Here is a 22,831-nt window from a genome sequence, read left to right on the forward strand (position 1 = left end):
TAGTGATCTATATAGGGGGAGGGGGCATTATTGGATGATTCGGAGGAATAACTGCCTCTGCAGATCACACGACAGCCTACAACAGAATCAAAGTGCTCCATTCTATCCACCATACTTTACACTGCAGCTGTGTTCCTATTGTCTGATCAGAGGTGGAGATTGATGCTGTCTGTCCCCCTTGCTTTACACCACAGCTCTGCTCCATTTCAGCAGACTGATGAGGCAGTGACTCCAGCTTTGTGCTTTCCACGGAGGCTGCCCTCGTCTGTGCTCCAATGTCACCCCCCAAATATCCGTATAACACAGGCCATAGGAGTATATGGGAGACCCCCGTTATGTCTTACCTATCAGCCCCCGCTCAAGAATGAAGGTCTTGTGGGTGAACATGCACTCGAAGGCCACCAGATGGAAGACTTTATTGACGGTGTTGTGGGTGCCCACGATCCGGACGTATCTGAAAGACATGGGGGGACAACATCAGAGGGGGTCCGACAACGGTGCCAGAATTAACCCTTACACCCCATTGTGACCTCCCCATCTGCTGAGATCAGCGAGACTGAAAGGGTTAAATGACAGTAAACCTCGCATCTCTGAATGGAGATCATTAAAATCAGGCAAATTGATGAATTCAGCAGCTGCAGAGCAGAACTCTCCCAGCAGCCCCTGCTTGTTCAGTGTCTGCTCTGGTGATCTCACACTTCGGTCTATGTGAGAAACACTAAGTGCCCCCTGTATTACCGGAGCTGAGCGCAGCAGCAGTCCGCGGTACACAATGAGTGAGGGGTCACCTTGGCGCCCTGCGATGGAGGCCGCGCATCACTCTGCTGTCCCGGCTCTGCTCCACCTGCGCACGTCTCCTCTAATAAACCCCAGACCAAGCTTTAAATTAATCCGGGACACAGAGACAAGACGAAAGAGAGCAACTGACCGGGACTGCGCCTCAATATGTGACACCGCAGAGGAAGGTGACCCCGAGGACGGAGGTCTCACCGAAGTGCAGATGGAAAGTGACAGGAGGAGGCACCGCTCCCCACCTCTCTCCTCTCCTCTCCTCTCCCTCCATCCTCCACCTCTCTCCTCTCCCTCCATCCTCCACCTCTCTCCTTCCTCTCCCTCCATCCTCCACCTCTCTCCTGTCCTCTCCTCCATCTCTCCTCTCACTCCATCCTCCACCTCTCTCCTGTCCTCTCCCTCCATCCTCCCACCTCTCCTCTCCCTCCTCCACCTCTCTTCTCCTCCTCCCTCGATCCTCCACCTCTCCTGTCCTCTCCCTCCATCCTCCACCTCTCTCCTGTCTTCTCCCTCCATCCTCCACCTCTCTCCTTTCCTCTCCCTCCATCCTCCACCTCTCTCCTGTCCTCTCCCTCCATCCTCCACCCACCTCTCCCCTCCCTCCTCCACCTCTCCTCTCCTCTCCTCCATCCTCCACCACTCCCCTCCCTCCATCCTTCACCTCGCCACACTTCGACCCCCACCTCTCCCCATCCTCTCCCTCCACCTCCACCCCCCTCCCCATCCTCCACCTCCCCCCATCCCCACCCTCCCACCCTCATCTCCACTCTCCCCTCTCCTCTCCCTCCATCCTCCACCTCTCCCCTCTCCTCTCCCTCCATCCTCCACCTCTCTCCCTCAACCTCCACCTCCTCCATCCCACCCTCATCCCTCCACCACTCTCCCTCCATCCTCCCACCTCTCTCCCTCCATCCTCCACCTCTCTCCCTCCATCCTCCACCTCTCTCCCTCCATCCTCCACCTCTCTCCCCCATCCTCCACCTCCATCTCTCTCCTCTCCCTCCATCCTCCTCCTCTCCATCCTCCACCTCTCCTCTCCCTCCATCCTCCCCCACTCCCTCCATCCTCCACCACCCCTCCTCCCACCATCCCCACCTCCCCTCTCCCACCATCCTCCACCTCTCCTCTCCCTCCATCCTCCACCTCTCACCTCTCCCTCCATCCTCCACCTCTCTCCTGTCCTCTCCTCCATCCTCCACCTCTCCTCTCACTCCATCCTCCACCTCTCTCCTGTCCTCTCCCTCCCTCCTCCACCCTCCTCTCCCTCCTCCACCTCTCCTCTCCCTCCTCCACCACTCTCCTCTCCCTCCATCCCACCACCTCCCCTCCACCTCCACCTCTCACCTCTCCCTCCATCCACCACCACTCACCACTCCCACCACCTCCACCTCTCACCCTCTCCCCACCTCACCACTCCCTCCATCCTCCACCTCTCTCCTCTCCCGTCCATCCCACCACCTCTCCCCTCACCTCCTCCACCTCTCCCTTCTCCTCTCCATCCTCCACCTCTCCCCCTCCCTCCATCCCCACCACCCCCCTCCCTCCATCCTCCACCTCCCCTCTCCTCTCCCTCCATCCTCCACCTCTCCTCTCCTCTCCCTCCCTCCACCTCTCCACTCCCTCCATCCTCCACCTCTCACCTCACCCTCCATCCTCCACCTCTCACCTCTCCCTCCATCCCCACCTCTCCCTCCACCTCCACCTCTCCCTCCATCCTCCACCTCTCTCCCTCCCCCCATCCTCCACCCTCTCCCCTCCTCCCTCCCTCCCCTCTCCCTTCTCCTCTCCATCCTCCACCTCTCCCTCCCACCATCCTCCACCTCCCCCCTCCCTCCACCTCCACCTCTCCCCTCTCCTCTCCCTCCATCCTCCACCTCTCCTCTCCTCTCCCTCCAACCCTCCACCTCTCCCACCCACCTCCACCTCTCCCTCCATCTTTCCCTCCATCCTCCACCTCTCCCCTCCCTCCATCCTCCACCTCTCCCCTCTCCTCACCTCCCATCCTCCACCTCTCCCTCCATCCTCCACCTCTCCCCACTCCTCTCCCTCCATCCTCCACCTCTCTCCCTCCATCCCCACCTCTCTCCTCCTCTCCCTCCATCCTCCACCTCTTTCCCTCCATCCTCCACCTCTCTCCCTCCATCCTCCACCTCTCTCCCTCCACATCCACCTCTCTCCCTCTATCCTCCACCTTTCCCTCCATCCTCCACCTCCATCCTCCCTCCACTCCATCCTCCACCTCTCCTCTCCCTCCATCCTCCATCTCTCCTCTCCCTCCATCCTCCACCTCTCTCCTCTCCCTCCATCCCCACCTCTCTCCTCTCCCTCCATCCTCCACCTCTCTCCTCTCCCTCCATCCTCCACCTCTCTCCTCTCCCTCCATCCTCCACCTCTCCCTCCAACCTCCACCTCTCCCTCCATCCTCTACCTCTCTCCTCTCCCCATCCTCCACCTCTTTCCTCTCCCTCCATCTTCCACCTCTCCTCTCCCTCCATCCTCCACCCTCTCTCCCACTCCCTCCACCACCTCTCTCCTCTCCCTCCATCCTCCACCTCTCTCCTCTCCCTCCATCCTCCACCTCTCTCCTCTCCCTCCATCCTCCACCTCTCTCCTCACCCTCCATCCTCCACCACTCTCCTCTCCCACCATCCTCCAACACTCTCCCACCATCCTCCACCTCTCTCCCTCCATCCTCCACCTCCATCTCTCTCCTCTCCCTCCATCCTCCCTCCTCTCCATCCTCCACCTCTCCTCTCCCTCCATCCTCCCCTCTCCCTCCACCTCCCCTCTCCCTCCATCCTCCACCTCCCCTCTCCCTCCATCCTCCACCTCCCTCTCCCTCCATCCTCCACCTCTCCTCTCCCTCCATCCACCACCTCTCCTCTCCCTCCATCCTCCACCACCTCCCCCTCTCCTCTCCTCCATCCTCCACCTCTCCCCCCTCCATCCTCCACCTCTCCTCTCCCTCCACCTCCACCTCTCCTCTCCCTCCATCCATCCTCCACCTCTCTCCATCCTCCACCTCTCTCCTCTCCCTCCATCCTCCACCTCTCTCCTCTCCCTCCATCCTCCACCTCTCTCCTCTCCCTCCATCCTCCACCTCTTTCCTCTCCCTCCATCTTCACCTCTCCTCCCTCCATCCTCCACCTCTCTCCACTCCCTCCTCCACCTCACTCCTCTCCCCCTCCACCACCTCCTCTCCCCTCCACCTCTCTCCTCTCCCTCCATCCTCCACCTCTCTCCTCTCCACCATCCTCCACCTCTCTCCTCCCCTCCATCCTCCACCTCTCTCCTCTCCCTCCATCCTCCACCTCACTCCTCTCCCTCCATCCTCCACCTCTCTCCTCTCCCCTCCATCCACCACCTCTCTCCTCTCCCTCCATCCTCCATCCCCACCACTCTTCCCTCCATCCTCCACCTCTCCTTCCCTCCATCCTCCACCTCTCTCCTCTCCCTCCATCCTCCACCTCTCTCCTCTCCCTCCATCCTCCACCTCTCACCTCTCCCTCCATCCTCCACCACTCTCCTCTCCCTCCACCTCCACCTCTCTCCTCCCCTACAACCTCCACCTCTCTCCTCTCCCTACATCCACCACCTCTCTCCTCCCCTCCACCTCCACCTCTCCTCTCCCTCCATCCTCCACCTCTCTCCTCTCCTCCATCCTCCACCCTCTTCTCTCCCTCACCTCCTCCACCTCTCTCCTCTCCCTCCATCCTCCACCTCTCACCTCCCCTCCATCCTCCACCTCCTCCTCACCTCCATCCTCCACCCTCTCCTCTCCCCTCCATCCTCCACCTCTCTCCTCTCCCTCCATCCTCCACCTCTCCCTCTCCCTCCATCCTCCACCTCTTCCTCACCCACCATCCACCACCTCTCTCCTCTCCCTCCATCCTCCACCTCCCTCCATCCTCCACCTCTCTCCTCTCCACCTCCACCACCTCTCCTCTCCTCCATCCTCCACCTCTCTCCTCTCCCTCCATCCTCCACCTCTCTCCTCTCCCTCCATCCTCCACCTCTCTCCTCTCCCTCCATCCTCCACCTCCCTCCATCCTCCACCTCTCTCCTCTCCCCTCCATCCTCCACCTCTCTCCTCTCCCTCCATCCTCCACCCTCTCTCCTCTCCCTCCATCCTCCACCTCTCTCCTCTCCTCCATCCTCCACCTCTCTCCTCTCCCTCCATCCTCCACCTCCCTCCATCCTCCACCTCTCTCTCTCCTCTCCCTCCATCCTCCACCTCTCTCTCTCCTCTCCCTCCATCCTCCACCTCTCTCCTCTCCCTCCATCCTCCACCTCTCTCCTCTCCCTCCATCCTCCACCTCTCTCCTCTCCCTCCATCCTCCACCTCCCTCCATCCTCCACCTCTTCCTCTCCCTCCATCCTCCACCTCTCTCCTCTCCCTCCATCCTCCACCTCTCTCCTCTCCCCTCCATCCTCCACCTCTCTTCTCTCCCTCCATCCTCCACCTCCCTCCCATCCTCCACCTCTCTCCTCTCCCTCCATCCTCCACCTCTCTCCTCTCCCTCCATCCTCCACCTCTCTCCTCTCCCTCCATCCTCCACCTCTCCCCTCTCCCTCCATCCTCCACCTCTCTCCTCTCCCTCCATCCTCCACCTCTCTCTCTCCTCTCCCTCCATCCTCCACCTCTCTCCTCTCCCTCCATCCTCCACCTCTTTCCTCTCCCTCCATCCTCCACCTCTCTCCTCTCCCTCCATCCTCCACCTCCCTCCATCCTCCACCTCTCTCCTCTCCATCCTCCACCTCTCTCCTCTCCCTCCATCCTCCACCTCTCTCCTCTCCCTCCATCCTCCACCTCTCTCCTCTCCCTCCATCCTCCACCTCTCTCCTCTCCCTCCATCCTCCACCTCCCTCCATCCTCCACCTCCCTCCATCCTCCACCTCTCTCCTCTCCCTCCATCCTCCACCTCTCTCCTCTCCTCCATCCTCCACCTCTCTCCTCTCCCTCCATCCTCCACCTCTCTCCTCTCCCTCCATCCTCCACCTCTCTCCTCTCCCTCCATCCTCCACCTCCCTCCATCCTCCACCTCTCTCTCTCCTCTCCCTCCATCCTCCACCTCTCCCTCCATCCTCCACCTCTCTCCTCTCCCTCCATCCTCCACCTCTCTCCTCTCCCTCCACCTCTCTCCTCTCCCTCCATCCTCCACCTCTCTCCTCGCCCTCCATCCTCCACCTCCCTCCATCCTCCACCTCTCTCCTCTCCATCCTCCACCTCTCTCCTCTCCCTCCATCCTCCACCTCTCTCCTCTCCCTCCATCCTCCACCTCTCTCCTCTCCCTCCATCCTCCACCTCTCTCCTCTCCCTCCATCCTCCACCTCCCTCCATCCTCCACCTCCCTCCATCCTCCACCTCTCTCCTCTCCCTCCATCCTCCACCTCTCTCCTCTCCCTCCATCCTCCACCTCTCCTCTCCCTCCATCCTCCACCTCTCTCCTCTCCCTCCATCCTCCACCTCTCTCCTCTCCCTCCATCCTCCACCTCCCTCCATCCTCCACCTCTCTCTCTCCTCTCCCTCCATCCTCCACCTCTCCCCTCCATCCTCCACCTCTCTCCTCTCCCTCCATCCTCCACCTCTCTCCTCTCCCTCCACCTCTCTCCTCTCCCTCCATCCTCCACCTCTCTCCTCGCCCTCCATTCTACTGTTCATCACCCCTCCCCCCCCCCCCCCCCCCCCCCCCTCTCTCCTCCAAACCACCACCCTGCCCTTTTCTATCTGTGAGGAGGTGGGGGGATACGGACCCAGGCACCTCGTTTGCATTATGTCTTCATTCCAACAGGTCATTGTTTTTTCTATCAGGTGGTGGTGGGGGGGGTGTATGGACCCCAGCACCTCGTGTATACTAGGTCTTCTTTCCCGCGGGTTGTCGTTTTCTATCAGACGATGGGGGAGGGGGGGGTGTACGGACCCCAGCACCTAGTCTTTCCCGTGGGTCGTTGGTCGTTGTTTTCTATCATGGGAGGGAGGGGGAGGGGGGGTGTACGGACCCCAGCACCTCGTCTGCACCACGTCTTCTTTCCCGTGGGTCGTTGTTTTCTATTATGGGAGGGAGGAGGGGGATGTACGGACCCCAGCACCTCGTCTGCACCACGTCTTCTTTCCCGTGGGTCGTTGTTTTCTATCATGGGAGGGAGGGGGAGGGGGATGTACGGACCCCAGCACCTCGTCTGCACCACGTCTTCTTTCCCGTGGGTCGTTGCTTTCTATCAGGTGGGAGGGAGGAGGGGGGTGTACGGACCCCAGCACCTCGTCTGCACCACGTCTTCTTTCCCGTGGGTCGTTGTTTTCTATCATGGGAGGGAGGGGGAGGGGGGTGTACGGACCCCAGCACCTCGTCTGCACCACGTCTTCTTTCCCGTGGGTCGTTGCTTTCTATCAGGTGGGGGAGGGAGGAGGGGGGTGTACGGACCCCAGCACCTCGTCTGCACCACGTCTTCTTTCCCGTGGGTCGTTGTTTTCTATCATGGGAGGGGGGGGGAGGAGGGGGGGTGTACGGACCCCAGCACCTCGTCTGCACCACGTCTTCTTTCCCGTGGGTGGTTGTGTAGCATTTCCGTGGCGTTATCGTGGGTCTTTCGCAGGATTATATTGGGCGCAGAACATGTCGCCCCCAGAAGACGCCTGATGTCAATGTTATAAATTAAAAATCACCATAAAAAGTGGCTGAAACTCAAGATGTGGAAAAAAACAAAAAACCTCAGCACAGACACTAGGATCTGTGTGAGCCCCGTCCGGACCTCGCCTCCCTGGTGCCGGTGATTTACAGAGTCCGCCGTCGGCCGCCCGCTGGTTCCTGAGGCCGTGGATATATCTCATCCGGTGCGGACCTTCACCTCCGCTATACATCACTGCGCCGGAAACCTTGAACGAGCGACCGGACGGCAGCGAGAGGAAAAACCAGCAAGAAAATCGGATCCATCATGACTGACCGGGGCGAGAAGAGCCGCGCCAGACACGACACCGGCCCGAGGGTCAAATGTGACCCCAGGAAGCCTCAGATCAGGAATCTGTCCAGCATAGCCTTCATTATATCTGCTCCTGGGAAAGCTGGGTGATACCCCACGTCACCTCTGCACCCAGCTTTCCCAGGAGACGAGGAAAGCTGGGTGATACCCCACGTCACCTCTGCACCCAGCTTTCCCAGGAGACGAGGACAGCTCAAGGACTTGTGGCTTGTGAGGATTTCTCAGGACTTGTCGGAGCAGTTCCAGACGGCGCCGGTGACAGAGAATTACAGGTGAAAATGAGCAGTAATACGGCGGAGCGTCTGTCTGCGCTGCCATTATAATAAATGAATATTCCGCCGCTCCCCGAAAAATAATATTCACAGATTTCACCGAGGAAAACGACAGAACACCGGAGAAGTGTCATAATGGCTGCGCCGGAGCGACAGCGCCCCCAAGTGGCGTCAGCGGGCAGGACGGGTGTCGCCATCAATAATGCAGCGCAGGGAATGCAGCCGCGGCCTGTGTTTTAGCACTTCACCAGGCTGCGGTGTCACATTTATTATTGAGCAGTGCAGAATGTTCCCGTAAAATCCCCCTCCCCCCATATACAGACCCCGGGCAGGAGCCCCCCGTATACAGACCCCGGGCAGGAGCCCCACGTATACAGACCGTGAGCAGGAGCCCCCCCGTATACAGACCCCGGGGCAGCACCCCCCTGTGCAGAGACCCCGGGCCAGTATCCCCTGTATACAGACCCTGGGTCAACCCCCTGTATAAAGACCTTGAGCCAACGCCCCCTGTATACAAACACCAGGCCAGCACCCCCTAAATATAGATCCCAGACACCCCTAAACACTCACTCATGTAGACCCCAGACCAAAATCCCTATATACAGACCACAGACCAGAATCCCTATATACAGACCCCAAATGTAGATACAAAATATAGACTACAGACCAGACTCCCCAAATAACGGCTCCAAACCATCCCCTCTAAATACAGAGTCTATTATAAGTCCACAAAGCAGAGACCACGCTGCAGTTTCATTTAGTTTGTCACAGTGGTGGTAAGAGGAGGTCTGCTGTGACTACTGGGGTAAGAGGGGGTCTGCCGTGACTACTGGGGTAAGAGGAGGTCTGCTGTGACTCCTGGGGTAAGAGGAGGTCTGCTGTGACTACTGGGGTAAGAGGGGGTCTGCCGTGACTACTGGGGTAAGAGGAGGTCTTCTGTGACTCCTGGGGGTAAGAGGGGGTCTGCTGTGCCTCCTGGGGTAAGAGGGGGTCTGCTGTGACTCCTGGGGTAAGAGGGGGGCTGCTGTGACTATTGGTGTAATAGGAGGCCTGCTGTGACTACTGGGGTAAGAGGAGGGCTGCTGTGACTCCTGGGGTAAGAGGAGGTCTCCTGTGACTCCTGGGGGTAAGAGGAGGTCTGCTGTGACTACTGGGGTAAGAGGAGGTCTGCTGTGACTACTGGGGTAAGAGGGGGGCTGCTGTGACTATTGGTGTAATAGGAGGCCTGCCGTGACTACTGGGGTAAGAGGAGGTCTTCTGTGACTCCTGGGGTAAGAGGGGGTCTGCTGTGCCTCCTGGGGTAAGAGGGGGTCTGCTGTGACTCCTGGGGAAGATCATGAAGACTGATTATTTGGGCATGAACCCTGTGATTCAGTGTCTGGTCCTGGATTTAGCGGTGATTGGGTCATATAAAAATGTAAGAAAAGTCCAATCAGAGTTTGAAAGGTGAAATCCTGGAGCCGTTCCCGGTTCCTGATGTCTCCGGTGATTATGGCTGCCCCCCTCCCCCCATTACCGTAGCCGCGGTGTCTCGGCACACAGCGCTGCTCCTTATAGTGCTACTACAATCTGCGGATAATGCCCCCCTCCTTCATTATAGTGAGTGCGGCGGGGGTCCCTCCCCCGGCCCCTCCCCCGGCCCCCCGCAGAATAATCACTGTAATCACAAGGACACGGTCCCGGGAAACTAATCAGTTGTGGGATAAATAAGGTGTGACGGTGAGACGGTCTGCGGCGGCTTCATCTCCGGCGCGGTGTGCGTCCGAGCCAATTACACTTCATCCCGCGCGTCGCATCCTTCCAAGTGATAGAGAAACTACAGGACACGAGATGACAGAACCGCCGGCCATCCGCTACACAAAGGATTCACGCCGGATAATGACAGCTTCAAGGGCCGGCGCCGACCAATGGCGAGCGCTGCCACGTGCTGCCACGTAATGGCAACAGATGTGTCCTTCACTGAAGACGCGACCAGCTGCGAATCCCCAAACTCTGCGCCCGGCGGGGGGCGCACAACCTCAAAGGCAAAGGAATCCGCTCAGTATTCCTGACACTGACAGCTCCAAGCACAGCACAAGCTGCAGCGCACACCGCCTGTAGTATATAGTGCACCGCCTGTAGTTTACAGTGCACCGCCTGTAGTATATAGTGCACCGCCTGTAGTATATAGTGCACCGCCTGTAGTATATAGTGCGCCGCCTGTACTATATAGTGCACCGCCTACAGTATATAGTGCACCACCTGTAGTATATAGTGCGCCGCCTATAGTACATAGAGCGCCGCCTGTAGTACATAGTGCGCCGCCTGTAGTACAGTGCGCCGCCTGTAGTACATAGTGCGCCGCCTGTAGTATATAGTGCGCCACCTGTAGTATATAGTGCGCCGCCTGTAGCATATTGCCTTAGTGCGCCGCCTGTAGTATATAGTGCGCCGCCTGTAGTATATTGCCTTAGTGCGCCGACTGTAGTATATAGTGCGCCGCCTGTAGTATATTGCCTTAGTGCGCCGCCTGTAGTGCGCCGAATATACTGCACCGCCTATAGTGCACCCAATATACTGCACCGCATGTAGTGCACTGAATATACTGCAACGCCTATACTGCACCGAATATACTGCACCACCTATAGTGCAGCCAATATACTGCACCGCATGTAGTGCACTGAATATACTGCAACGCCTATAGTGCACCCAATATACTGCACCGCCTATAGTGCACCAAATATACTGCACCGCCTATAGTGCACCGAATATACTGCATCGCCTATAGTGGCGACTGCCTGTAGTGCACGAAATATACTGCACCGCCTGTAGTGCACCGAATGTACTGCACTGCCTGTAGTGCGCTGAATATACTGCACCGCTTATAGTGCGCCGAATATAGTGCGCCGAATATACTGCACCGTCTATAGTGCGCCTATAGTGCGCTGCCTGTAGTGCACCAAATATACTGCACCACCTGTAGTGCACCGAATGTACTGCACCACCTGTAGTGCACCGAATGTACTGCACCACCTGTAGTATTATAGTGCATCAAATATAGTGTGACAAATATAGGGTGCCACTTGTAGTGCATCACCTGTAGTATGTTGCCTATAGTGCGCCGCCTATAGTGCACCAAATGTAGTGCGCCGCCTGAAATGCACCGAATATAGTGTGTCGCATGTAGTGCATCGCCTATAGTATATTGCCTATAGTGCACCACCTATAGTGCACCAAATGTAGTGCACTGCCTGTACAGTACACCGAATGTAGCATGCCGCCTGTAGTGCAAAGGCTGTAGGGCACAATTTTAGTTTATTGACTGTAGTGCACCATTTTTTGCGCAATGATTGTAGTGCACCACCAGTACATTACTGATCCTGTACTGATCCTGAGATACCTCCTGCCTTATACTCCAGAGCTGCACTCACTATTCTGCTGGTGCAGTCACTGTGTACATACATTACATTACTGATCCTGTTACCTCCTGTATTATACTCCAGAGCTGCACTCACTATTCTGCTGGTGCAGTCACTGTGTACATACATTACATTACTGATCCTGAGTTACCTCCTGTATTATACTCCAGAGCTGCACTCACTATTCTGCTGGTGCAGTCACTGTGTATATACATTACTGATCCCTGAGTTACCTCTTGTATTATACTCCAGAGCTGCACTCACTATTCTGCTGGTGCAGTCACTGTGTACATACATTACATTACTGATCCTGTTACCTCCTGTATTATACTCCAGAGCTGCACTCACTATTCTGCTTGTGCAGTCACTGTGTACATACATTACATTACTGATCCTGAGTTACCTCCTGTACTATACTCCAGAGCTGCACTCACTATTCTGCTGGTGCAGTCACTGTGTACATACATTACATTACTGATCCTGAGTTACCTCCTGTACTATACTCCAGAGCTGCACTCACTATTCTGCTGGTGCAGTCACTGTGTACATACATTACATTACTGATCCTGAGTTACCTCCTGTACTATACTCCAGAGCTGCACTCACTATTCTGCTGGTGCAGTCACTGTGTACATACATTACATTACTGATCCTGAGTTACCTCCTGTATTATACTCCAGAGCTGCACTCACTATTCTGCTGGTGCAGTCACTGTGTATATACATTACTGATCCTGAGTTACCTCTTGTATTATACTCCAGAGCTGCACTCACTATTCTGCTGGTGCAGTCACTGTGTACATACATTACATTACTGATCCTGTTACCTCCTGTATTATACTCCAGAGCTGCACTCACTATTCTGCTTGTGCAGTCACTGTGTACATACATTACCTTACTGATCCTGAGTTACCTCCTGTACTATACTCCAGAGCTGCACTCACTATTCTGCTGGTGCAGTCACTGTGTACATACATTACATTACTGATCCTGAGTTACCTCCTGTACTATACTCCAGAGCTGCACTCACTATTCTGCTTGTGCAGTCACTGTGCACATACATTACATTACTGATCCTGACTCACCTCCTGTATTATACTCCAGAGCTGCACTCTCTATTCTGCTGGTGCAGTCACTGTGTACATACATTACTGATCCTGAGTTACCTCCTGTATTATACTCCAGAGCTGCACTCACTATTCTGCTGGTGCAGCCACTGTGTACATACATTACATTACTGATCCTGAGTCACCTCCTGTATTATACTCCAGAGCTGCACTCACTATACTGCTGGTGCAGTCACTGTGTACATACATTACATTACTGATCCTGAGTTACCTCCTGTACTATACTCCAGAGCTGCACTCACTGTTCTGCTGGTGTACATACACTACACTCCCGGTGGCTGCCATGTTGGTTGTCCCCCCGGCGTTCCTTGCGGTGTACACTGTGTATATCTCAGCCCTTCAGACTCGGCCTCCTCTTTTCTGGAGATTTCTCAGGAGCGATGCTACTTAATTCTGCCCTGCACTGAGGATTGAGGCTGCAGCTGTTGTGGGGAGAGCGATGCTCCTTCACTACAGAATCTGAGCAAAATACTATTCTCTGAAAACAGCAGTAAAAAACCCGTATTTCAGGGGTGCGGGGCTGAGGTTTCGGAGAGGTGATCGTGCGCCGGCGCCAGCCAATGCTCCCGGAGTTTATGGCGCTCAGTCAATGTTATTTGAGCAGCAGATATTCTGTAACCGTCCAGAGATCCATCCATGGCGGATCTGCCGGTGATGGAGGGGCCGCCTCGCTGATCTGCCGGTGATGGAGGGGCCGCCTCGCTGATCTGCCGGTGATGGAGGGGCCACCTCGCTGATCTGCCGGTGATGGAGGGGCCGCCTCGCTGATCAGCCCGTGATGGAGGGGCCGCCTCGCTGATCAGCCCGTGATGGAGGGGCCGCCTCGCTGATCAGCCCGTGATGGAGGGGCCGCCTCGCTGATCAGCCCGTGATGGAGGGGCCGCCTCGCTGATCTGCCGGTGATGGAGGGGCCGCCTCGCTGATCAGCCGGTGATGGAGGGGCCGCCTCGCTGATCTGCCGGTGATGGAGGGGCCGCCTCACTGATCTGCCGGTGATGGAGGGGCCGCCTCACTGATCTGCCGGTGATGGAGAGGCCGCCTCGCTGATCAGCCGGTGATGGAGGGGCCGCCTCGCTGATCTGCCGGTGATGGAGGGGCCACCTCGCTGATCTGCCGGTGATGGAGGGGCCGCCTCACTGATCTGCCGGTGATGGAGGGGCCGCCTCACTGATCTGCCGGTGATGGAGGGGCCGCCTCGCTGATCTGCCGGTGATGAAAGGGCCGCCTCACTGATCTGCCGGTGATGGAGGGGCCGCCTCGCTGATCTGCCGGTGATGGAGGGGCCACCTCGCTGATCTGCCGGTGATGGAGGGGCCGCCTCGCTGATCTGCCGGTGATGGAGGGGCCGCCTCGCTGATCTGCCGGTGATGGAGGGGCCGCCTCGCTGATCTGCCGGTGATGGAGGGGCCGCCTCGCTGATCTGCCGGTGATGGAGGGGCCGCCTCGCTGATCTGCCGGTGATGGAGGGGCCGCCTCGCTGATCTGCCGGTGATGGAGGGGCCGCCTCGCTGATCTGCCGGTGATGGAGGGGCCGCCTCGCTGATCTGCCGGCGATGGAGGGGCCGCCTCGCTGATCTGCCGGCGATGGAGGGGCCGCCTCGCTGATCTGCCGGTGATGGAGGGGCCGCCTCGCTGATCTATCAGTGATGGAGGGCCGCCTCGCTGATCTGCCGGTGATGGAGGGGGCCGCCTCGCTGATCTGCCGGTGATGGAGGGGCCGCCTCGCTGATCTGCCGGTGATGGAGGGGCCGCCTCGCTGATCTATCAGTGATGGAGGGCCACCTCGCTGATCTGCCGGTGATGGAGGGGCCGCCTCGCTGATCTGCCGGTGATGGAGGGGCCTCCTCACTGATCTGCCGGTGATGGAGGGGCCGCCTCGCTGATCTATCAGTGATGGAGGGCCGCCTCGCTGATCTGCCGGTGATGGAGGGGGCCGCCTCGCTGATCTGCCGGTGATGGAGGGGCCGCCTCGCTGATCTGCCGGTGATGGAGGGGCCGCCTCGCTGATCTATCAGTGATGGAGGGCCACCTCGCTGATCTGCCGGTGATGGAGGGGCCGCCTCGCTGATCTGCCGGTGATGGAGGGGCCTCCTCACTGATCTGCCGGTGATGGAGGGGCCGCCTCGCTGATCTATCAGTGATGGAGGGCCGCCTCGCTGATCTGCCGGTGATGGAGGGGCCGCAGTTGTCTCGCTGATCTGCCGGTGATGGATATCAGTGCAGCGAGGACCTCAGATAAGGATGAAATAGAGACCGGCGTCTGCTGCTTTATGTCCATCACCTGTGAACAAGGAGCCGCCGCAGCCATAGATTATCATAACGGCCGCGCCGCTGAGGAAGCCTGACACCACAATGGATGAGGGGGAATTAGGAGAGGACTCGGAAGATGAAGAGACGCCTCCACTGCTGCGCTCTCCACCATTGTCAGGTCACACAGGCTGCAGCTGCTGCGCTCTCCACCATTGTCAGGTCACACAGGCTGCAGCTGCTGCGCTCTCCACCATTGTCAGGTCACACAGGCTGCAGCTGCTGCGCTCTCCGCCACTGTCAGGTCACACAGGCTGCAGCTGCTGCGCTCTCCGCCACTGTCAGGTCACACAGGCTGCAAGCTGCTGCGCTCTCCACCATTGTCAGGTCACACAGGCTGCAGCTGCTGCGCTCTCCACCACTGTCAGGTCACACAGGCTGCAGCTGCTGCGCTCTCCACCACTGTCAGGTCACACAGGCTGCAGCTGCTGCGCTCTCCGCCACTGACAGGTCACACAGGCTGCAGCTGCTGCGCTCTCCGCCATTGTCAGGGCACACAGGCTGCAGCTGCTGCGCTCTCCGCCACTGTCAGGGCACACAGGCTGCAGCTGCTGCGCTCTCCGCCACTGTCAGGGCACACAGGCTGCAGCTGCTGCGCTCTCCGCCATTGTCAGGTCACACAGGCTGCAGCTGCTGCGCTCTCCACCATTGTCAGGTCACACAGGCTGCAGCTGCTGTGCTCTCCACCATTGTCAGGTCACACAGGCTGCAGCTGCAGCGCTCTCCACCATTGTCAGGTCACACAGGCTGCAGCTGCTGCGCTCTCCACCATTGTCAGGGCACACAGGCTGCAGCTGCTGCGCTCTCCACCATTGTCAGGGCACACAGGCTGCAGCTGCTGCGCTCTCCACCATTGTCAGGGCACACAGGCTGCAGCTGCTGCGCTCTCCACCATTGTCAGGGCACACAGGCTGCAGCTGCTGCGCTCTCCACCATTGTCAGGGCACACAGGCTGCAGCTGCTGCGCTCTCCACCACTGTCAGGTCACACAGGCTGCAGCTGCTGCTCTCTCCACCATTGTCAGGTCACACAGGCTGCAGCTGCTGCGCTCTCCACCATTGTCAGGTCACACAGGCTGCAGCTGCTGCGCTCTCCACCATTGTCAGGGCACACAGGCTGCAGCTGCTGCGCTCTCCACCATTGTCAGGGCACACAGGCTGCAGCTGCTGCGCTCTCCACCATTGTCAGGTCACACAGGCTGCAGCTGCTGCGCTCTCCACCACTGTCAGGTCACACAGGCTGCAGCTGCTGCGCTCTCCACCATTGTCAGGTCACACAGGCTGTAGACACCTTAAAGGGGAACTCCAGAAAATCACACCCTGTCCTGTGTGAGCGCCACCCCGCACAGCAAGAAGCCTTCCTACAGCGTCACAGATCGTGGCAGCCTGACAACCATCATCCCACATCAGCAATGAGGTGTCAGACTCCCCCCCCCCCCCCAGCTGTGTGACCACACTCCTCCTCACATCACACCCACGCTTTATTTGCGCCAATCAGTGCAAAGAGCGTCCACAGTCCGTGCAGAGCGTCCACAGTCCATGCAGAGCGTCCACAGTCCATGCAAAGCGTCCACGTTGCCTCCAGACTGTACAGAGCGTCCACAGTCTGTGCAGAGCGTCCGCATTGCCTCCAGACTGTACAGAGCGTCCACAGTCTGTGCAGAGCGTCCGCATTGCCTCCAGACTGTACAGAGCGTCCACAGTCTGTGCAGAGCGTCCGCATTGCCTCCAATTGGTGCAGAGAGCGTCCACGTCGTCCCCAGTCGGTGCAGAGAGCGTCCACGTCGTCCCCAGTCGGTGCAGAGAGCGTCCACGTCGTCCCCAGTCGGTGCAGAGAGCGTCCACGTCGTCCCCAGTCGGAGCAGAGAGCGTCCACGTCGTCCCCAGTCGGAGCAGAGAGCGTCCACGTCGTCCCCAGTCGGTGCAGAGAGCGTCCACGTCGTCCCCAGTCGGTGCAGAGAGCGTCCACGTCGTCCCCAGTCGGTGCAGAGAGCGTCCACGTCGTCCCCAGTCGGAGCAGAGAGCGTCCACGTCGTCCCCAGTCGGAGCAGAGAGCGTCCACGTCGTCCCCAGTCGGAGCAGAGAGCGTCCACGTCGTCCCCAGTCGGAGCAGAGAGCGTCCACGTCGTCCCCAGTCGGAGCAGAGAGCGTCCACGTCGTCCCCAGTCGGAGCAGAGAGCGTCCACGTCGTCCCCAGTCGGAGCAGAGAGCGTCCACGTCGTCCCCAGTCGGAGCAGAGAGCGTCCACGTCGTCCCCAGTCGGAGCAGAGAGCGTCCACGTCGTCCCCAGTCGGAGCAGAGAGCGTCCACGTCGTCCCCAGTCGGAGCAGAGAGCGTCCACGTCGTCCCCAGTCGGAGCAGAGAGCGTCCACGTCGTCCCCAGTCGGAGCAGAGAGCGTCCACGTCGTCCCCAGTCGGAGCAGAGAGCGTCCACGTCGTCCCCAGTCGGAGCAGAGAGCGTCCACGTCGTCCCCAGTCGGAGCAGAGAGCGTCCACGTCGTCCCCAGTCGGTGCAGGGAGCGTCCACGTCGTCTCCAGTCGGAGCAGAGAGCGTCCACTGTCCACTTCGTCTCCAGTCGGAGCAGAGAGCGTCCACTGTCCACTTCGTCTCCAGTCGGAGCAGAGAGTGTCCACGTCGCCTCCAGTCGGTGCAGAGAGCGTCCACGTCGTCCCCAGTCGGAGCAGAGAGAGTCCACGTCGTCTCCAGTCGGAGCAGAGAGCGTCCACGTCGTCTCCAGTCGGAGCAGAGAGCGTCCACGTCGTCTCCAGTCGGAGCAGAGAGCGTCCACGTCGTCCCCAGTCGGAGCAGAGAGCGTCCACTTCGTCTCCAGTCGGTGCAGAGAGCGTCCACGTCGTCTCCAGTCGGAGCAGAGAGCGTCCACGTCGTCTCCAGTCGGAGCAGAGAGCGTCCACGTCGTCTCCAGTCGGAGCAGAGAGCGTCCACGTCGTCTCCAGTCGGAGCAGAGAGCGTCCACTTCGTCTCCAGTCGGAGCAGAGAGCGTCCACTTCGTCTCCAGTCGGAGCAGAGAGCGTCCACTTCGTCTCCAGTCGGAGCAGAGAGCGTCCACTTCGTCCCCAGTCGGTGCAGAGAGCGTCCACGTCGTCTCCAGTCGGAGCAGAGAGCGTCCACGTCGTCTCCAGTCGGAGCAGAGAGCGTCCACGTCGTCTCCAGTCGGAGCAGAGAGCGTCCACGTCGTCTCCAGTCGGAGCAGAGAGCGTCCACGTCGTCTCCAGTCGGAGCAGAGAGCGTCCACGTCGTCTCCAGTCGGAGCAGAGAGCGTCCACGTCGTCTCCAGTCGGAGCAGAGAGCGTCCACGTCGTCTCCAGTCGGAGCAGAGAGCGTCCATGTCGTCTCCAGTCGGAGCAGAGAGCGTCCACTTCGTCTCCAGTCGGAGCAGAGAGCGTCCACGTCGTCCCCAGTCGGAGCAGAGAGCGTCCACGTCGCCTCCAGTCAGTGCAGAGAGCGTCCACGTCGTCCCCAGTCGGAGCAGAGAGAGTCCACGTCGTCTCCAGTCGGAGCAGAGAGCGTCCACGTGGTCACCAGTCGGAGCAGAGAGCGTCCACTTCGTCTCCAGTCGGAGCAGAGAGCGTCCACGTCGTCCCCAGTCGGAGCAGAGAGCGTCCACTTAGTCTCCAGTCGGTGCAGAGAGCGTCCACGTCGTCTCCACGTTCACACCGTTATTTACTTCTGTGCGTCCGATATTAAAGTCATTTTTAAGACCCGGTGGCAATTATAAACTTCGGGTTTGTTTATTCGCTGACTTGGCGCGGCGTTTTCTTCGCAGACATTTCCCAATACAAACTGTTCTGTCTCCTACAGGAATAATTGGGACTTAATTGCTGCGGCAAACGGCTTTGATGGAGAGCGCAGCGCGCAGATCAGTCTCACTCTGTTCTCCGGCTCAGGATCACCGGAGGGACGGAAAAGCAGGTCTGAAATCTAGAGAAGCGATTACACCAGGAGGAAAATGTGGTTATTCTCATCGACAATCCCCGACCGGCGAGCGGGGGAGGGGCGCAGAGCAGACATATCATGCTCGGCTCAAAGAGAGAGGGTACGATACATGCAACACCGGAGAGTGAGGGTCATCTAAGCCTGCCGCAGGGTGGGGAAGAGGTTAACACCTGCTGTCCTGGTGGGCCAGGGTATCGAAAGGGTAATGTATGGACCCCTGGTGATCTAGGGTATCGAATAGGTAATGTCTGCACCCCTGGTGGTCTAGGGTATCGAATAGGTAATGTCTCCACCCCTGGTGGTCTAGGGTATCGAATAGGTAATGTCTGCACCCCTGGTGGTCTAGGGTATCGAAAGGGTAATGTCTGCACCCCTGGTGGGCTGGGGTATCGAAAGGGTGGGTAATGTCTGCACCCCTGGTGGGCTGGGGTATCGAATAGGTAATGTCTGCACCCCTGGTGGTCTAGGGTATCGAATAGGTAATGTCTGCACCCCTGGTGGTCTAGGGTATTGAATAGGTAATGTCTGCGCACCTGGTGATCTAGGGTATCGATTAGGTAATGTCTGCGCACCTGGTGGTCTAGGGTATCAAATGGGTAATGTCTGCACCCCTGGTGGTCTAAGGTATCGAATAGGTAATGTCTGCACCCCTGGTGGTCTAGGCTACCGAGAGGGTAATGTCTGCACCCCTGGTGGGCCGGGGTATCGAAAGGGTAATGTCTGCACCCCTGGTGGTCTAGGATATTGAATTGGTAATGTCTGCACCCCTGGTGGTCTAGGGTATCGAAAGGGTAATGTCTGCACCCCTGGTGGTCTAGGGTATCGAATAGGTAATGTCTGCGCACCTGGTGGTTTGGATATCGAATTGGTAATGTCTGCACCCCTGGTGGTCTAGGGTATAAGGGAATCTGTTGCTCAGTTCTATGTTATTTGAGAGCAGCATGATGCAAGGACACTGTGCTGTAGTTTCAATAAAATCTGTTTTACCAGCAGGAGATTATCACTACAGAAGTAGTTGCCTCCAGCCATGTACTCCTCCTGTGTAATCCACCCCCAACACATATTAGCAGCTTTCTACCTATGCACAGTGTACACAGAAAGCTGCCAATTAGTGTTGTGGGCAGGGTTATACAGAGCTCAGCATTCATAGAACTCAGATCTGCAGCAGAGAGAACAGGGATTTGATCAAAGTGACAGAAAACAGCTCAGTAAGTGACAGCGCAGGAATCAGGATCCATCAGGGTCTCTGACTATACGTCATGCTGCTCTCCGATTCCATAGCAAAAACCTGCTGACAGATTCCCTTTAAGTGATTTAATTTACTGAATACTCTACACCACCCAGGGATGTAGGCATTAGCTCAAAAATATTGACACTGCATCCCTGGTGGGCTAGGGTATTGAGTGAGTTAATGCCTGTATTCTTGGTGGACTGGGCTATTGAGTGAGTTAATGCCTCTATCCCTGGTGGGCTGGGGTATGGAGAGTTAATGTCTGCATCCCTGGTGGTCTAGGGTATTGAATAAGTTAACGCCTGTATTCCTGGTGGTCTAGGTTATTGAGTGAGTTAATACCTGTACCCCTGGTGGGCTAGGGTATTGAGGGAGTTAATGCCTGTATTCCTGGTGGGCTAGGGTATTGAGGGAGTTAATGCCTGTTGTAGTCCTGGTGGTCTAGGGTATTGAGGGAGTTAATGCCTGTATTCCTGGTGGTCTAGGGTATTGAGGGAGTTAATGCCTGTTGTAGTCCTGGTGGTCTAGGGTATTGAGGGAGTTAATGCCTTTATTTCTGGTGGTCTAGGGTATTGAGGGAGTTAATGCCTGTATCCCTGGTGGGCTAGGGTATTGAGGGAGTTAATGCCTGTATCCCTGGTGGGTTAGAGATTGAGAGTTAATGGCTGCATCCCTGGTGGGCTAGGTTATTGAGTGAGTTAATGCCTGTATTCCTGCTGGGCTAGGTTATTGAGTGAGTTAATGCCTGTATTCCTGGTGGTCTAGGTTATTGAGTGAGTTAATGCCTGTACCCCTGGTGGGCTAGGTTATTGAGTGAGTTAATGCCTGTTGTAGTCCTGGTGGTCTAGGGTATTGAGGGAGTTAATGCCTGTATTCCTGGTGATCTAGGTTATTGAGTGAGTTAATGCCTCTACCCCTGGTGATCTAGGTTATTGAGTGAGTTAATGCCTGTATTCCTGGTGGGCTAGGGTATTGAGGGAGTTAATGCCTGTTGTAGTCCTGGTGGTCTAGGGTATTGAGGGAGTTAATGCCTGTATTCCTGGTGGTCTAGGGTATTGAGTGAGTTAATGCCTGTATTCCTGGTGGTCTGGGGTATTGAGGGAGTTAATGCCTGTATTCCTGGTGGTCTAGGGTATTGAGGGAGTTAATGCCTGTATTCCTGGTGGTCTAGGGTATTGAGGGAGTTAATGCCTGTATCCCTGGTGGGCTAGGGTATTGAGGGAGTTAATGCCTGTATCCCTGGTGGGTTAGAGATTGAGAGTTAATGGCTGCATCTCTGGTGGGCTAGGTTATTGAGTGAGTTAATGCCTGTATTCCTGGTGGGCTAGGGTATTGAGGGAGTTAATGCCTGTATCCCTGGTGGGTTAGAGATTGAGAGTTAATGGCTGCATCCCTGGTGGGCTAGGTTATTGAGTGAGTTAATGCCTGTATTCCTGGTGGGCTAGGTTATTGAGTGAGTTAATGCCTGTATTCCTGGTGGGCTAGGTTATTGAGTGAGTTAATGCCTGTAGTCCTGGTGGTCTGATATCTCTTCTTGCCTTCTGCATGGTTGTTCCCATGATCGCGCTCTTTTTATAACCCTAGCTTGATGCAGAATGTGAACTGTGCCCTTCAGCAGAGGCGGTCACATAGCGGCCGCTCTAACCACTGATTCTACATTTACCACGATCTCTCTCCTGCCGGATAGAAGATACATGCGGGGAGAATTATCCGTGCTGACCACTTTACCGCGTATGCCCACCCTGTGCATTCAGTACGACACGTGCGTATGCTCAACTGTCCAACGGGATTTCCAAAAACAGCCAAGCACACAACTGCTTGGATATCAGGTCCGGCCCTTCTAGGCAAATCCTACAAATTTGCATCACATTTGCATAACTAAGCAGGGGAGGATACAGGACAGGAGGAAGCCCCGCCCAGGAGTAACTATTCACTATTAGAGCATGGGGAGGTTATCATCACCGGAGAGCGGAGTCGTCCTTCACATGCAACGAACGCCCAGTCCGAAATACAGAATCTGAGTAGCGGGAGATGGTGCGGCTGACTGACGGTGACAGGAGTAATGTCCCCCTCCCCCTCCATCCAGCCGTGTCTGGAAGCTTTATCGTCATATCCAGATAGAGGTGATAAAGCGCCGCTCCTCGTCTGCGCCGCCCGCTGCTTTTAAGAGTCCTCTGAGCTCCACGGACGGAGAGTTTAATCGAAAACTGCAAAGCTAACGAAAACAAGCGTGCCATATTTCTCTGCTGAGACGGCGGCGAATCTGTCCCCTGTGCGCGGCGGCGGATTACTGATCCAGACGGCGCAGAGGAAAAATACACCAAAAAATACGCCGCTCCACTATTTATAGTGAGAGACAACTTTACCCCCGCCTGGATTCACCCCAATAATGGGTTAATATTGTCAGACGCCGGGTGAAGATTTATTATAAAGAGCTGACACATAAGCAAAAAAAATAAAATGATCTTAAAAATTCCATTCTAAATCACACCCGCGTTATTACGGGTCAGAGGACGCGGCTGCGGATTACGTACGACGCAACGTTACAAAGTTACTGTGCTTCACACATCGGTGTGATTACAACACAGAGGGGGGCGCTGTTGCATTGCTGTTTATGGGAAGTAGTTCTCCAATCAGTGGTGAAAAGTGGTACTGCAGGTGAGAGATGTATCTAAATGTAAACAGGGCTCTAACCCCCCAATAATGTCCATCCCCTCATTAATACCGCTCAGATGAGTTGCACTGTGTATTTAGAATGTATAGATTTTTACAG

The 22,831-nt window shown here is 57.0% G+C and overlaps 1 protein-coding gene across 1 annotated transcript in view; it reads right to left on the minus strand.

Annotated features, from left to right (window-relative positions):
- Positions 1-333: 333 nt before the first annotated feature.
- The window catches only part of LOC142295839 (BTB/POZ domain-containing protein 9-like), a 75,683-nt gene continuing 53,185 nt past the window's right edge, over positions 334-22,831 (minus strand). Inside the window, exon 7 of the mRNA XM_075338921.1 lies at positions 334-454. Coding sequence (XP_075195036.1) covers positions 334-454 — 121 coding nt within the window. The remainder of the gene's footprint in view (positions 455-22,831) is intronic.

This window comes from Anomaloglossus baeobatrachus, chromosome 3 (genome assembly GCF_048569485.1).
Source record: "Anomaloglossus baeobatrachus isolate aAnoBae1 chromosome 3, aAnoBae1.hap1, whole genome shotgun sequence".
Classification (NCBI taxonomy): domain Eukaryota; kingdom Metazoa; phylum Chordata; class Amphibia; order Anura; family Aromobatidae; genus Anomaloglossus; species Anomaloglossus baeobatrachus.